We start from the raw sequence: 17,251 nt of genomic DNA, 5'->3' as shown, positions 1-17,251 counted from the left end.
CCGCGCATGCGCGGTGGGCGTGCCCTGCGTGCCGACCGTCCCGCGAAGCTTCTTTCCGGTTGGTGGGGGCTGCCGCGGACGTCACCCAGTCGTGAGAACAATCAGCCTGCTGTCCTCGGAGAACACCTGCTACAGGTATGTATCATTCACTCTGCATGGTGCAGCTCCAACCCTGCTTCTCACTTTTAATTTTTTTTTTGTTTGCTTTTATAAGGCCCCAAATCTTGTTTTACTGGGAAGCCTCCCCCACTAGAACAACCTCCCAGTTCCCTCTAAGCCCCACCAGGCCAGATCCAGACTGCACAAGCTCATTCTCATACCATTGCTAGAGCCTGAGAAATACTGAGCCTACAAATAGGTGGGAAAAGGTGGGATACAAATGCAATAAATAAATACTGGCTGCCTGAGGAATGCATAGAACATTGTAGGGAGAAGGCTTTCAGTCATTGATTCTCAGTCTCCATCTACTAGCAGAAAAGTGTATATGCATGCATATATGTACTTGTCTGGAGGGACTCAAGGAAAGAAAATAAGGAGGTAAGATCCAATTTCTTCATTTACCCCTCTACCTTACAGGCCAGATTTGTGGAATGCTTACGATATTGACAAATGCACACTTTCACCAGTTTTGGCCATAGAAGCCTTTAGTTCTTTTTCAAAATTGCCATTTGCTTCCTGATTCCCTATTCTATTCTTGCGTTTATATCCCGCCTCTATCGTTAGAGAATCTAAGTGGGTTACAAAAGATAAGATATACAAAGATCAAAGCACACAGCAACAAGATTTACATATACAAATATTTGTAAAACAGTTTTCAGTGCCTTATGGAACAATAAATATCCAGAAAGAACACAAGTTTGCTACAGAATTGAATTCCAAATCTTACTCGATTGATATTCAAATGAACCATCTAAAACTCGTTTGAAATGAACTTTCTTAGATGTTGGAAAACCCAATGATAGAGGGAAGGGAAAGTGAAATGGGACTTGATATACCACCTTTTGGTATTTTGCAACTACATTCAAAGCGATTTACATATATACAGGTACTTATTTTGTACCTGGGGCAATGGAGGGTTAAGTGACTTGCCCAGAGTCACAAGGAGCTGCAGTGGGAATCGAACCCAGTTCCCCAGGATCAAAGTCTGCTGCACTAACCACTAGGCTACTCCTCCACAGAAGCGAGAATTCTCACAAAGAGTTGGATATGTTAATAACAAGAGTATGAAAACACTGCAATAACCATGCAGAATTTTAAATACCATGCAGGCAATCTTGAATTCAGCTCGCACACAAAATGACAGCCAGTGCAAATTTCTCAAGAGAGGAGGTGCATGATAATATCTCGAACAACTAAATATCAACTTCGCTGCAAAGTTCTGAAGACGCTGTAATCTACCAGCTAAATTAGAATGTAAACCAGCATCTTTCATTTTTTTTTCTTTTTTTGGAAGAATAGCTTGGCCTCAGCAGGTTCTAATTGGTGCCATACACACCTGCCGCCACTTAATCGTCCTGACCGTGTTCTGAGGAGTATTCAAGGACTTTGCAATTCTTTATACCCATCCCCTGTTCTCTGTCTTTTCAAAACTTTGCTATGGAGTTCTTTTACTAGCTTCTTGCTTCTTTTCTTTGAAATCCACTTTCCAGAAGAAGGAACCAGCAGGACCTGCTGAATTTCTTATGCTATATATGTGAATCAGCACAGTTTTAACACAGGTGGGGCCAATTCACTTAGTGTGTGCATTTGAAGGTGACTGGTTACACAAGAGCTAAAATTATTTGGGATTGCTGCAGAAGTACAGTTATCCAGCTAAGCTGTTTGTTGTTTTTCTTCATTCTCCAAGGATTTCTCTCCAAGGATTTCTGAAATATATTTTTCATAGCTATTGTGGGATAGAATGTATTATACTTTTTGGCTAAAAGGTGACAAAAGGTGAACATGTTGAAAGGGTTGTAGACTTTCTACAGCCACTGTAAACCAATTCTTATAGGCAGTGCAGATGAGATGTAGCACTTCATGTAAGCACATGTGATATGATATGAGTGACCTCAATTTGATATAACTCGGTGAGTGACCTTAATTCTAGTACACACATGTACTTGGTTAGGGGCCTCGTTCTTCTTCCTCAGAACTCTGCCCTTCATTGACCAATGAGCAGAATTGAAAATGCAGAATTTAAAATTTAACTGATATCTATTTGCATGGAGTATTAACCATAGAGACTTCAGACTTTGACTCCATGAACAATACTTTTTTTTATTTTTAAAACTTCTTTTTATATTTTGCTATCCTGATGTCATTTGTTTTGATCACCAGAGGGTATTCCTTTAGGCAATTCAGATACAGATCGACAGTTGCTGGAAGCTGCAAAGGCTGGAGACTTAGAGACTGTAAAGGTGAGTTGGAAATGAACCTAATATAACTCTTAAGTATGTGCATCTCTACTTTAATTAAAAACTCAGAAGCTATTTTGTCATAGATGTTGACTTATCAGTGGCACTCCTGCAGCTGCTCACTTATTTGCTCCATGGGGAATATGAAGACATCCAATGTTATCACACACATAAGCAAGCCTCAGAAGTTTTGAGAAATTAACTATGTTGTGGGTACATAGTGCCTTTGCGCAATATCTAATGAGTTTTAATGTTTTTCTGTAGAAACTGTGCACTATTCAAAGTGTAAACTGCAGAGATATTGAAGGACGTCAGTCCACACCACTTCACTTTGCAGCAGGCTACAACAGAGTTTCTGTAGTTGAGTACCTTCTTCAGCATGGTGCCGATGTTCATGCAAAAGATAAAGGGTGAGTCATCTTTTCTTTTCCTTTACTAACCTGGATTGCAGATTTTTAACACCTTCCTTATCTGAGACAGGCCACTCCTTTTGTTTGTATTTATTTGTTACATTTGTATCCCACATTTTCCCACCTATTTGCAGGTTCAATGTGGCTTACATAGTGCCGGCGATGCGATTGCAGACTCCGGTGTAAACAAATACAGAGTGATGTAGAGATAAGATATAGGTTCATGTGGTATAGCCACATGAGATAGGATAAGGTTCATGTGGCATGGCCACATAGGGGCGTCCTAGGCCAACCCTTTCCCACCCTAGGCAGTTGCTATATTTACTTCCTCTTTTTTTGCTATTTTTTTTTAACTCCCTTGACTGAACAGATCGTGTGTGTTTCCTCTATATCTGACTCTGCTGTGCAGTCCTAATAGTAACTGCTTCTGTTAATGCAGGGCTTAGTGTCCTGTGAGCTATTAGTGTTACTCATCTAGAGGGGCTGGCAGTGACCAGGCAAAGGAGTTAGGGATGAGTAAGAGGGGAGAATGGAAGTAGAGAGAGAAGGAGCAATATGAATGAAGATGGTGTGAAATGGAGGGAGTATGAATGACAGTTAAGATTGGTAGGAAGAAGAGAGACGTAGGAGGGTTGGGAAAAAAGTGAGGGTGGAGTTGTGAAGAAGGAATTGTGAAAGCTGAGAGTGGGAAAGGTAAATGAGAAAAAGGTGCTTTGTGAAGGAGAAATAGTAGTGAGAAAAGTAAAAGGAAGGAAAGTGGCAGAATGATGAGCATGAAAAATGTGAGAATGGAAAAGAAAATGATAGCTTAGATAAAACTGTTCTTTAAAAGAATTATAATAGTTTCAGTAAGTAGATTCAAAGCTATACAGCTCTGCCATGAAATCACCACGGTATCTGCCCATGACCTACCAGAGAAATCTGGGATCTGTGATTGTAATCCCCAGTACTAGGTGCTTCTTTCACAGTGATTAAGTTGAAGTACTCTTTCAGTATATGTTGTTAAAATACATAAGTATAGGTCCTTAAGTTGAGGCCAGTATTTTAAAATAAGTTTACGCCTTAATTTTTGTGAAGACTTGTTTTCTGAATGTTTTGCCTGGCCTAGCAGGGATGTGCTTTGAAATCAATATAATTATACTCTTGCCAGAATTCTGTGCAAAAAATTTGCAAATTCTGCAAGTTTGTCATAATTTAACCAATATTACAGCCCCCTGTACACAGATACCATCTATTTTTTTTCCAGCCCCCTCCCTGCACCCCCATATAGCATCCACCTTTACAGCCCTCCTCTCACCCACCTTTTTTAAGCCCCTCCTACCCATACACATATATAGCATCCACCTTTTTTTACAGCCCTGCTTTCCACCCACCCACAGCATCCGCTTTTTTTTTTTATAGCTCCCTCCACCCACCCACATATAGCATCCACTTTTTTTTTTCCACTCCTCTGCCTGCCTCCACCCACAGGCCATCAATATTTTGTTTTCAGCCTGCCCCTGCCCTCATCCATGAGGTAGGATCTGCATGGCAGTACCTCTTTGGGGCAGGAAAGAACCTCACTCTTCCTGCCTGCTGCCGCTGGTCTAGGTTGGTTTCACCAAAGAGGTTAGAGGTGCTACCGTTTTTTCCAAATGGCTGCCAAGACTTTCTATGGTAGTCTTACAAGATTACCGCTTGAAGTCTTGGCAACCATTTTGAAAAATCATTGGCATGAGCCAGAGAGTGGTGGCAGCGGGTTGAAAAGATTAGGGCTCTTTTCTGCCCCAGAAGATGCCACTAGACCACCAGGGTGTACTCGGGTAGGCCTGGCAGAGTGGCAGGGGAGCCAGCCAGCTTGTCTGCCTGTTTTTGCCATGGGCTGGGGAGGGCCTACAGAGGCTCAGAGGGGCAGCGGTGAGGCTAGCCATCCAGCCTCGGATCGTAGATTCTGTTCAAAAATGCAGAATTCTGCTCAAATTCTGTGCTCTGCAGTCATGCAGAATTCCGGCAGGAGTATAATTAGCACGGTGGGTAGTGTACGCATGAAGCTGTAAAACTACAGAGAAATTTACTTAGTTGTATTTTAATATTCTGCCCCAAGATGGAGATTTGCTAGTCTTAAAAATTGGTGGTGTTAATGCTGTTGTAATATCACAAAGCAAATTTGTAAGTCATGTGGCTCTTTTCACACCACCTCCTAAACATATATTTTGATATCTGTACTGTAAAATATATGAAGACTTGTTAGACTGACTTAAGCTGTTTTGTTTTACTAATAGGAAATTTAAGTTTTAAGTACTAAAAATAAATGTTTCACCTCCAATAGCTGAAGCATTTCAGTAGGGTCAACTGTATGGTTTACTCTTAGTGATTTTTGAAATAGCTTTTAATTTTAAGCTGCCATTTACAAAGATATGAGTTTAGTTTGTTCTCTTCTTTCAGAGGCCTTGTACCTTTACATAATGCATGTTCTTATGGGCATTATGAAGTAACTGAGCTTCTTGTTAAACATGGAGCAGTTGTAAATGTAGCTGATTTATGGAAGTTCACTCCCTTGCATGAAGCTGCTGCGAAAGGAAAATATGAGATCTGCAAACTGTTGCTACAGGTATTTACAATCAAATCTTTTCATTAGGCAATGAGAATTGCCAGAAACTTTGGTCAGCATTATTTATAAAATTGATATTCTGCCTATCTGCAGTTCTGAGCGGATTACAATGATACACTCATAATAAAAACCCACAATGAAAGTACTCAAGATCACATAGAATAAATCTATGTACATCAAGACATCATTGACAAGCTAGGTAACTTCACCTTATCCTAGCACTGTCAGCCAGATTACTGTTTTGGGATTTTGCCAGGTACTTGTAACCTAGATTGGCCACTGTTGGAAACAGGATGCTGGGCTTGATGACTCTTTCGTCTGTCCCAGTATGGCAATACTTATGTACTTAAATTATTGTAATGTTGTATACTTGGGTTTGTTAAAGCATCTATTGAGAAAAGTTCAAACCATCCAAAATGAGGCTGTGCGTGTGACGTTTTTTTTTTTATCCTCTTAAGAAATCAGAATCATAATTTATTAAGCTGCACTAGCTTCCTGTTGAAGCTAGGATGATATTCATTCATTCATTCATTCATTTATTTATGACATACCCCATATTTTCCTGTACAATTTCGAGTTCAATGTGACTAACAAGCTAAAAAGAAGTCATTACAAAATATGAAGCACAATACATAAACCCACACATATCAATAAGGAAAGAATCATAAATATATAAAGAATTCAATAATAAAACATAATGGGGAGAATGAAAGGGGAAGATTAGACACCAGAATGAATTGACAGAAATTTTTTGAAAAGGAAAGATGTCAGAAACTTACGAAAAAAAATAGTCATGTTCAGATCTTATATTTTTCAGCAAGGAATTTCACTATTTAGTAGCTTGGTATGAAAAAAGTAGCTGAATATATAGATTTATAAACGACTTTCTTACAGGTAAGAAAATGAAGATGCAGGTAGACTGAATTACGAGAAGGCAGAGTAACAAGGGGCACCATATATTCTGGCAATACCATACAAAATCTGAAATGTGAGAGCACAGAATTTGAGTACAGTCCTGGCCCTAAAGAGTAGCCATCTCAAAGTGTGGTACATGCGTGACAAGTGTAGGCGCAGTATTTTGTGGCAGTTTGAAGTTTCCTTAAGATACATTCTTTACACCCTGTATAGACAGAATTACAATACATCAAAACAAGAGATTGGACAAGTAATCTGAAAATATCAATTGAAAAAAAAGGGCCTAATGCGCTTCAGCTTCCAAAGTAATTTAGAAGATTTAGTAACCACTGAGGACATATGAGATTCAAAGGTTAAGTGCCGATCAACAACAACCCCTAAAATATTTAGAGTGGACTCCAAAGGATAAGAAACACAGTCAATGCTAAAATTGCTGCAGGGATCATGGTTAATCAGATTAGTTATTACCAAAAATTTAGTCTTCCTCAGATTTAATTTTAGTCTAAATTCAGAGGCCCAGGATTCGATTAAATCAAGGCCAGTTTTAATCCTATATAGAATTCCCTGGATATCACCTCAAAAAGGGATGTAAATAGTGACATCATCCGCATAGATTAAAGGACGGAATCCCATTGACTCAAGTCTCCCCCTTAGTGGAGCCAGAGCCATCATGACAATAATATTGGAGATAGGGGTGAGCCTTGCGGCACACCACAATTTGGAGACCAAGGCAATGATACCACGCTCAACATTTTTACTCTGTAAGACCTAGACTTCAGGAAGCCCTGAAACCAGGATAAGACTTTCTCTCAAATTCCAAATTGGTCTAATAAATTTAACAAAAGATCATGAACCACCACATCGAAGGCACTTGACATGTCAAATTGTATAGCCAGGACCTTGTTGTCCAAACAAATTTCCTCCCTTAAGGCAGAAACTAAAGTGATTAAAACAGTCTCAGTACTATAGCATGGCCTGAAGCCAGACTGGGACACATGCAGGAGACAAAAGCTGGAAAGATAGTCGGAGAGCTGGGCTGCTACATTCCTTCTATCACCATGACCAATAAGGGGATGGAAGCAACTAGCCTGTAGTTGGCAGCGTCACTCAATGAACCTGACAAAGTTTTAGGAATAAGGGTTAAAATTTTAGATTCTCTCTTAGCTGGGAAGAAGCCTTGAGTAAACAAGAAAGATATATGTTCCCTGAGAAGTTCAATGAATAAGCTAGGGGCATTCTTCAGAAGATTATTTGGATAGGCATCAAGGATACAATGGGGCGAGGAATACTTTGAAAGGAAGAATTTAACTATCAAAAGAGTGTAACTGAAAAGAAGGCCAAAGTCTTTCGGCAGGGATACCAGCCCAATGGTTAGCCCGTGACACTGGAAGAGCGACATTGTTGCCAGGGAACTGGAGAACTGTCCTCCTAATAGTTGCTGTTTTCAACTCAAAGTGGGAAGCTAGCTGTTGTGCTGTAGGTGTAATCACATTGGTAACTGTGACCTCTTTGGTGGAAAAAAAAAACTCTGTGCACCAACTGATAGTTTATGGATATTTAATTTAATGCCCCCAACCTCATCTTAGCCTCCTGAATTTTATATTTGTAATCCCTAACAGCTCTTCTCCAAAGCAGTCTATTAACATCAGATCTACGTTTGGCCAAACTCTGAAAAAAACAACCTTCCACAGGCAGCCAACTACCTGGTGGACGATAGAAAAGTACTAAGTAAAGAGGAGCAAGTAAGCTATCATCAGCAATTCTGCAAGCCAGAAGTTCTAGACCAGGAAAATTGTAATGAGAGACCAGTGCAATGTTAAAAAAGGACCTGTAAATGATGTTTATTATTCAAGATTGTATGTGGCTTGATTCCTCAATATTTGACTTTTCTTTATGTTATTCAAATGTAGGACCATACTATAATACTCAAAGTTAGTTTCTTTTTCTTTATCTAGCCCTCAGGGAATTACCTTGAGGAAATTATTTACATGTTTATTTGCATATCAGGCTGCTGGCTTATGGAACTCTCTGCCATGTAAAGACATATTTTTTAGTTATGATACTTTTAAGAAGGGATTGACGATATTGTTTTCTAAACATGCAATTAGGAAGTAATATACTGCATTTATTTTAGTAAACACATTTATAATCTTCACTTCCTTCGACCTCATGATGCCTGATCCACACCTACCTCATCTGACCACAATATAACTTTGTATCTGTTTTCAGCCGAATTGGCAACAGCCTCCATGGTACTATGTAAGCCACATTGAGCCTGCAAATAGGTGGGAAAATGTGGGGTACAAATGTAACAAATCTAATATAATAATTTGCACCTCCAACATTCTGAAGCAGACTCCGTGGCAGTGAAGCCGTGTAGGGTTCGTAATCGCCCCACCCTCGAGGGAACTCTGTATAGTTGCTAGGAAAAGAAACGCGACATCAGAAGGAGAAAGAACCAGCCACAGGCCTCGCACTCGCTCTCAGTGCCCCGCCCTTGGAGGGAAGGGAAGGCTGCATATAATATTCATCCACCAGAAGTTCGTTCCCTCCCTCCGAGTTCCAGGGTTGTCATCCATCCCCCCCATCCTCCCTCCTAGTTCTAGGGTCGTTGTCCCTCCCGCCCTCCCTCCCTTCCAGTTCCAGGCCCCCTCCGAATTTTAAAAGTCATCCTGACTTACCTGGCGCAGTAAAAAGCGTGCAGGCTCGGCACTTCAGTTTTCTGTCTGTCAGCTCTGGTCCCGCCCTCATTTCCTGAGGGCGGGACCAGAGCTGAGAGACAGAGATGGGAAAACTGAAGTAAGTGCCAAGCCTGCACACTTTTTACTGCTGCTGCCGGCCGCCGTAACCCCGACAAGGTAACTCAGGATGACTTTTAAAATTCGGAGGGAGGGGGCCTGGAACTGGAAGGGAGGGAGGGAGGGACACCAACCCTGGAACTGGGAAGAAGGGAGGGGGGGGACCCTGGAACTGGGAGGGGGGCCCTGAAACTGGGAGGGAGGGACGGAGGAAGGGGGAACGCTGGAACTTCCCTTAAAAACATTAATGGCAGAAGATGATTACCTTGCTAGCGCCCGTTTCATTTCAATGAGAAATGGGCTTTTTTTTACTAGTAAATAAATAAATTATATTAGTGACTGTGATATTAATACTTATGACAATCTTGTATCAATATTGTTACATCCTAGACTTACTCTGATCTAGTATCTTAGTTGTGATCTGCTATGAACTATGTAAATGGTATTAGTCTATAAAATAAGTAAGTGTAACACACCAGGCATCTTAGGAAAAAAAATCATCCATGATATAAATGTGCAAATGCTTGTCTAAATAGATATGTCTCAAGCTTTTTTTTCCAAAAACATACGTTCAATGCAGTTTGCCTCAGTTCAAATGGCAATGCATTCTTCAAAACAGGACCTACCACACTGAACATGACTGTAGATATTGCTCTAAACCAGTGGTCTCTAACACACTGCTTCGGTAGTTAATTTTTGCAGCCCCATAACTAATACCTGAAAAACTGGAAAAATTTAATTTGCTCACCAGAAGGATGCAGCAAAGGTCCTGCGAAGCTCCACTGGGTGTCTGCATGCCTTGGATGGTCACATTTACATGCATGTGCATGCAAGCGTGTCAATATGAGGCACACTCTACACAGTGGAGCTTTGCGGGCCCTTTTCCAAAGCAGCCCTCTGAAGCTGCCTTCTGATACTACTACTGCTGCTGTTGGGTGAACATGGCAAAATCCTTCTGTGCTGAGGCAGAGCCCTTGGCTGACCTGAGTAGTGAGTATTAAAGCTCAATTAATTGAGGGAGGTGCTGGGCAATCTTGAGGGGGGGGGGGGGGGATGGAGAAATGTTTGTTGGTAGGGGTGGGTCCTTTTGCCTCAAATAGAATTATTCATGTTAGACTGCTCACCACTCCACTCAGGTTTATTTTTAAAGCTACTTCAGGTTCTCAGCACAATTTTTCCTGCCAAATACTATCCACTGACAATGTGTCTGGCAAGCAGGTCACAGAGGGTGGATTCCAAAGGCAGGATAGAAGTATTCAGACCAGCTTTACTGTTGTGCCCTACCTCTGCTGGCCTTCAATTGAGATTTACATTTCTGAATATTATGATTCCAGATGTGGACCCCCCCACAGCTGTTTGGAATGCAGGATGCATTTTAGTCTGCACACCACTCCACTCAGGTTGCTGGTGAACAATAAGCAGACACAGGTATGTCATTAATGACATCTCTTAATTGTGTTACTCAAGAGCCAATTTATGGGTTTTGAAACTGTTAAGCCAAAATAAAGTTAAGTTTTTGAAAAAATATATCCTTGTAGAATGTAAATTAGGCTTAAACATGTAATTTTAAATACTAAAACCTTTCGGTGGCCCCTGGAGCTCTCTCATGTCCACTGTGCAGTCCTTTGCATGAAAAAGTTTGGGATCCAGTTCTCTAAACAGATACATTTAAAAGATATATTGTCAAGACATCTATCAGCAGAGCGTTCTGAGAGAACGATATCCCTTCAGCATGGCAGCAGGCAACGAAGGCAATTCATACACTAGCGACCTGTAAACCAAAAGCAAAGTCTTTAAACTTAATGTGCCAAGCAACAGACAACCAGTGTGCTTCAGCAAGGACAGGGGAAATATGTTCAGACCTGGACACTTAGAAATAAGGTATATAAAAATACAAAAAAAAAAAATTGAAGTAATCAAACAAACTAAATATAAGCAAAATATTAATATTGAAGATTAAAGAAGTGCTCAGTTCAGCTGTCAGTCATATGAATAGTGACTGGCCGAGTGGAGAACCATCATCGTACTGCTTCCGTTCTCATAAATACAGCCCAAATAGAGTTGTCACTCTGTATTGGAATAAAGTGATCTAGCTGGCTCATATATATAGAAAATAAATATGTTCCTGGATTATTCAAAATAAGCACAATGAACAGATGATGACACAACGCTATAGCAAGACCCAAAAGAGCAATTCACAGAGTTTTTTTAAGTCCCAAAAAGAAAAACTGTGAAAAACAATAGAAAACAACTCAGTCGCACGATTACTGTACTTATTTGAAGAGTCCGTTTTCTTTAGCCAGAGTGCTACAGAGGTGAGCAATAACAAGCTGTTAAACGGCTTGGGTCCAAACTCAGTCCAGGATTTTCACCAAATCAATTTCTTTTAAGAAGTACCAGTTTCAACAAATCCCAATGTTCAGTTCCCTCAACCCAAGCTGAGTTTCAACAGTCTTCATCAGGAGGAAATAACTACAAAATAAACCAAAACAAATACTGTATGTGGGCACTCTCTCCTAAACTAACCAAACCCCAAGTATCTACAAAAATCTAAAGTTAGTCAATATCATTTATAAACAATCTTAACTTATATGAATGGAAAAAATATATATAAATCTATTGGCTGCTTACCAATTGGGAACTCCCACTCATATCACAGTAACAGTGCTCAACCTGGACACACCAGGTAATCATTCATGCAGTTGCATTCTGTTCCACTTTCAAAGCTGAGTGTAACAGTGCTTTTTTTTTTCTAGGAAAAAAGGTGCTTTTACTCCTGTAGAACCAACCTTAGGGGGTAACTTAGGGCTGCTTTTTTTCAGCTGGTATGCTATGTACTTGTGACTAGAGTTGCACGGAGACAGGAATCTTACCCATCCCATTAAGAATGTAACCTGTCCCTGCAAGAATTTAATGGTGTGTGAAAAAAATTCCGGTCGGCCCTCTCAATCTCTGGGTTCGAGCTGCATCACTGCAGGCAAGGAAGGAACAGAAACTGGAACTTGGAACACACTGGTGCACACATGTAAAACTTGTCTCGGATTCACTGGCACTGTGCTGAGAGGTTGCCACATGCACTCGCCAGTAGGTCAGGTGACTTCTGATGCTTGTGCCTGTGTCAGAGCTGAGGTCTGTGCATAAGCCCGGGAGCAGAGAGGATTAATAGTAACATAGTAAGTAACATCAGATAAAAACCTGAACGGTCCAGTCTGCCCAATAGTCATGCTCATTACCAATTCATAATTAACCCACCATGAATGTGATATTATATACTTGAATATGGTCTTTCTTCCATTTCTGGGGCATATTTGAAATGCAAATAAAGACTATTAAAACACCTTTCAAGTACACAATCAAAATCATCTCTAGCACAATTTAAAAAAAAAAAATTGTTCTCAGTCTTCAGGACACCATCAGTCTGCATGAAGGAGCACACAAAGGAGCCGAGTTCCTCCTTATGTCACCATGCTTACCACGGTGATGTCACCGTTGGGGGGGGGGGGGGGGCAAGTAATAGTCTGGGAGCAGTTTCAGGCAGATGAAGTAGAGGGCTGCAGAATGCTACCAAATGCTGAACCAGGTGGCCTAATGGTAAAGTAATAAGCTTGTGTTAGGTTATTTTATTGACACTGAGTTGTCTCTAAATCATTTAATCTGATTACAAGATTGCATGCAAGTTGAACAGACCACCTTGACGATAAACTATTCTAATTTATTCTTTAAGTTGTACATTTTTGATTCTTAAAAGGAAATGCTATGTACTCATTCTCTTGTTTTGGTCTCTCTTTGTACACAGCATGGTGCAGACCCCACAAAGAAGAACAGAGATGGCAATACCCCTTTGGACTTGGTTAAAGATGGGGATACAGATATTCAAGATCTACTGAGGGGAGATGCTGCTTTGCTAGATGCTGCCAAAAAGGGTTGTGTGGCCCGTGTGAAGAAGCTTTGTTCACCCGATAATGTTAATTGTAGAGATACACAAGGCAGGCATTCAACACCATTGCATTTAGCAGGTCAGTGGTTGGAAACAATCAAAATATCAGGATTTCTTGCAGATGTGCACTAAGCTTATATGTTGGGATATTTTATTTTACTATCATAATTTTGAAACCACCTATGTGGTTTATATCTAGAAATTTTTAGTTCATTGCTTTCCAAACATTTCCTGATAGCACCAGTCTGTAAGGTTTTTAGGATATGCACAGCAAACATGAATGATATAAATATTTGTGCACTATCTCCTTAAACTTGTCTCATATGTTCATTATGGGTCTCCTGAAAACACATCTGGCTGTGTGGGGTTTCAGGGCAGGTTTGGGAAGCCGTATTTCAGTTTGAACTTTGGGTGGGAGGAACTGGGAGAAATCTCATTTTGTTAGAATTTTGTTTCCTATTTTTGGTTAAAGTCTTCTAGTCCAGCGGTTTTGTATTTTGGCTTCCTTCTACTGGATCAGTCCAGATGTGTGAGTTTATGCAACTTTGCAGATGAAAACAAGACTGCAACTTTTCAGGAACTATACTTCTACAATGTAGTAGTGGCATAGATGAGAAGAACCGTTGTGCTTCCAGGCCAATGGTATTCGGTCTGCTTCCCCTGGTAGAACAGGTTCCTATGGCAGTAGTTCTTAGATTGACCCCTGGTTGATTAGCTTTCTGGTCCAGCTTTAGAGTTCTAGCCCATGAGGTCCGTTTTGGTAGAGCTGGTACTGATAGGCTCCTGGATAGTGGTCTCTGGACCCTCCACTGGTAGAGCAGAACCCTAATTAAGCAAGGGCAATGAGCAGGATTTAGTCTTGCCTGCGCTTACCATTTGTCCTTTTGGGCTCTTTGCCGCATGGAATTTGCTAAGAGGCAACTGTTAGCTTAAAAAAAACAAACAGGGATCTGTATTGGGGCTGGTGCTATTTAACATATTTATAAATGATATGAAAATTGGAATGACGAGTGAGGTGATTAAATTTGCAGATGATACAAAACTATTCAAGTTTGTTAAAACATGTGTGGACTGTGAAATATTGCAGGGAGACCTTAGGATATTTGAAGAATGGGCTTCCAAATGGCAGATAAAATTTAATGTGGACAAATGCAAGGTGATAAAGATTGGAAAGAATAATCCAAATTATAGTTACCTAATGCAAGGGTCCACCTTGGGGGTCAGCACTCAAGAAAAAGATCTAGATGGTGGTGTAGGTATTACGCTGAAATCTTCTACTCAATGTGTGGCGGCGGCCAAAAAAGCAAACAGGAAGCTTGGAATTATTAGGAAAGGGATGGTGAATAAGACTGAAAATACTATAATGCCTTTCTATTGCTTCATGGTGCGTCCACACTTTGAGTATTGCATTCAGTTCTGGTCGCCGTATCTCAAAACAGATATAGCAGAATTAGAAAAGGTTCAAAGAAGAGTGACCAAAATGATAAAGGGGATGGAACTCCTCTCGTATGAGGAAAGGCGAAGGAGGTTTGGGCTCTTCAGCTTGGAAAAGAGATGAATGAGGGGCGATATGATTGAGGTGTACAAAATCCTGAGTAGTGTAGAACGAGTAGAAGTAATGCAATTTTTCTCATTCCAAAAGTACAAAGACTAGGGGACACTCAAAGTTCTATGGAAATACTTTTAAACAAATAGGAGGAAATATTTTTTTTCACTCAACGAATATTTAATCTCTGGAACTCATTGCCGGAGGGTGTAGTAATAGCGATTAGCAAATCTGGGTTTAAAAAAGGTTTGAACAGATTCCTGGAGGAAAAGTCCATAGTCTGCTATTGAGACAGACATGGGGAAGCAACTGCTTGCCCCAGGATTGGTAGCATGGAATGTTGCTGCTAATTGGGTTTCTCTCAGGTACTTGTGACCTGGCTTTGCCACTGTTTGGAAAACAGGATACTGGGCTAGATGGACCATTGGTCTGACCCAGTATGGTTACTCTTATGTTCTTATGTAAACCTTTATTCACTTGCAACTGGAGTCGTTGCAATGGCAAAAGCCGTCTTCCTCGCCCTGGAAAGTGGAAGCAGGTCGTGGAATCTGTTCGATGATTGATAAGACCAGTGAGGGAATCTCCACAAGGATCTATTGATGACTCACAAGAACTCCGGGGCCAACAGATGCTTCAGCTACTGGAAAGAACAGGAGCCCAGTGGACTAGAGACTTTCATTTAATGATATCTGAAGAGCTGCTTACTTTGTGTTTTCCTCTGTGGCTTTTCATGGTAAGATTATAAGCAGATAGAGGATTACCTTTTAAATCTCATGCTGGTGGCTCATTGAAAGGTTGTGGTTTTCTGTTTCCATCTGCCAGTAAAGTGACAAAACCCCATGCTTTTGGAATGGTCTGTTATGATTCAAGGAAAGTAAAATGTTGGTGGAAAAGGACCAATCAGTCCTCCCAATTTGTGCATGTCTGTTGGGCAATCATAGGTCTTTTGTGATACTTACTCCTTCTCTATTCTACACTTAACCTTGCCCTACCTGAAGAAGGATTTCAAAAGCTAAAAAATGGAAAAATTTAGTTCTTAAGTGTTAATTTCCTTTCTTAGGCCCTGATGCTCAAAACCTAGTGCTGTTCCAAATAGCACTGTAAAAATACCGCTGGAATAATGCAGAACAATGCCCTAATGCTGAACGCTAATGAGATGCAAATATAGGCGCACTCATAATGTTGAGCTTTAGGAAAAGAGAATGGGACTTGATATACCGCCTTTCTGTGGTTTTTGCGACTACATTCAGAGCGGTTTACATGGTATATACAGGTACTTATTTGTACCTGGGGTAATGGAAGGTTAAGTGACTTGCCCAGAGTCACAAGGAGCTGCAGTGGGAATCGAACCCAGTTCCTCAGGATCAAAGTCCGCTGCACTAACCACTAGACTACTCCTCCCTAGGTAGTTTGGCAGGAGGATTCTTTTGCTGCATGTGCAGGAGAGTTCTGCAGTAAGCTCAGCTCCTGTGCACTTGTGCCTGATAAAACCTGAAAGTGAAGCACTTATTGGCGTCTGTTTTATGCGGCCTAAATATAAGTGTTTTTATAACTTTTTTTTTTTTTTTAGCTTGGATTCTTATATTTATATGCAGGAAATAGATGCCAGTGTGTGTTTTCACTTAGGTCTGCTGTTTCTTACAACCAGTGCTTAAGGGCTTGCATGGGCTTTTTTTTGCTTCCAAAAGCAATAAAGACTGGCAGATTTTGCAGAAAGAATCATGAGAAATTCTGTCTTTCAACACTCTAATACCAGTTCCAATCTGACATTATTTTTTTGCAGTGGTAAGTCAGTTTTTTTTTTTTTTTGGGGGGGGGGGGCTGTTTTCTGAGCATTGGGGAGAAATACAAAATGAGTTTGACTACATTAGCATGCTATATATGCTGTTTGTCTGCACGCTCATTTCTTAACCTGTTTCAGGTCTAGTACGATGCCAATGGCCTCTAGTGCCCGTGTTTATTTTTGAGCATCGGAACCTTCGTTCACAAGTTCTCTCTTTGGAAGGAGGCTGTTTCACTTAATCTTAGTTTGTCCATTTGAGATTTGTTTACATATCTAGTTTCTGTAGTCTGAAAGTGTTAATGTATGCTAGGAATCTTTCTTTTTCTCTTCCACTATTTTAGTGCTAAATATTTTGAATGGAACTGGCTTCTTTGTCTTTTAAGATGTATCACTTATTTCAATTATGTGAGAGTAATCTTTTCTTTCTTTTTCAAATAGCTGGTTACAATAATTTGGAGGTTGCAGAGTACCTGTTGCAGCATGGAGCCGATGTAAATGCACAAGACAAAGGTGGCCTTATTCCTTTACATAATGCAGCATCCTATGGGGTAAGCTGCTAGAATTGCTTAAGTTATTTTTTTTCTTGAATAATCCAGCTTTAAAATTGTGCTTAACCACTGTGGTCATTCAAGGCTATTTTAATAAATATTAGTTGCATCTTCTAGATTAGGTATGTAGTTGGATGTAACAATTTTGGTGCAAAAGGGAAAAGGGGGGGGGGGGAAATGGGACTTGATATAAAGGACATGTTAGATCAGCTATTTGCACAGGATGGGTAGGGGAGTGAATGTACACTTGAGTATAAACCTCTCTGGTTTGTATTTGAGTTAAGTTTTCCCCCTATTTGGGGGAAAACGCCATCTTTTTTAAACGCCT

The 17,251-nt window shown here is 40.4% G+C and overlaps 1 protein-coding gene across 1 annotated transcript in view; it reads left to right on the top strand.

The window, feature by feature from the left end:
• Positions 1–17,251, top strand: part of TNKS2 (tankyrase 2) — a 163,499-nt gene that overhangs the window by 91,703 nt on the left and 54,545 nt on the right. Inside the window, exons 13-17 of the mRNA XM_030203045.1 lie at positions 2,320–2,399; positions 2,661–2,806; positions 5,231–5,396; positions 12,906–13,125; positions 16,814–16,923. Of these exons, the coding sequence (XP_030058905.1) occupies positions 2,320–2,399; positions 2,661–2,806; positions 5,231–5,396; positions 12,906–13,125; positions 16,814–16,923 (722 nt within the window). The remainder of the gene's footprint in view (positions 1–2,319; positions 2,400–2,660; positions 2,807–5,230; positions 5,397–12,905; positions 13,126–16,813; positions 16,924–17,251) is intronic.

This window comes from Microcaecilia unicolor, chromosome 5 (genome assembly GCF_901765095.1).
Source record: "Microcaecilia unicolor chromosome 5, aMicUni1.1, whole genome shotgun sequence".
In the NCBI taxonomy this organism is placed as follows: domain Eukaryota; kingdom Metazoa; phylum Chordata; class Amphibia; order Gymnophiona; family Siphonopidae; genus Microcaecilia; species Microcaecilia unicolor.
Note: the sequence above shows the minus strand (reverse complement) of the source record. Positions and strands in the feature narration are given on the sequence as shown.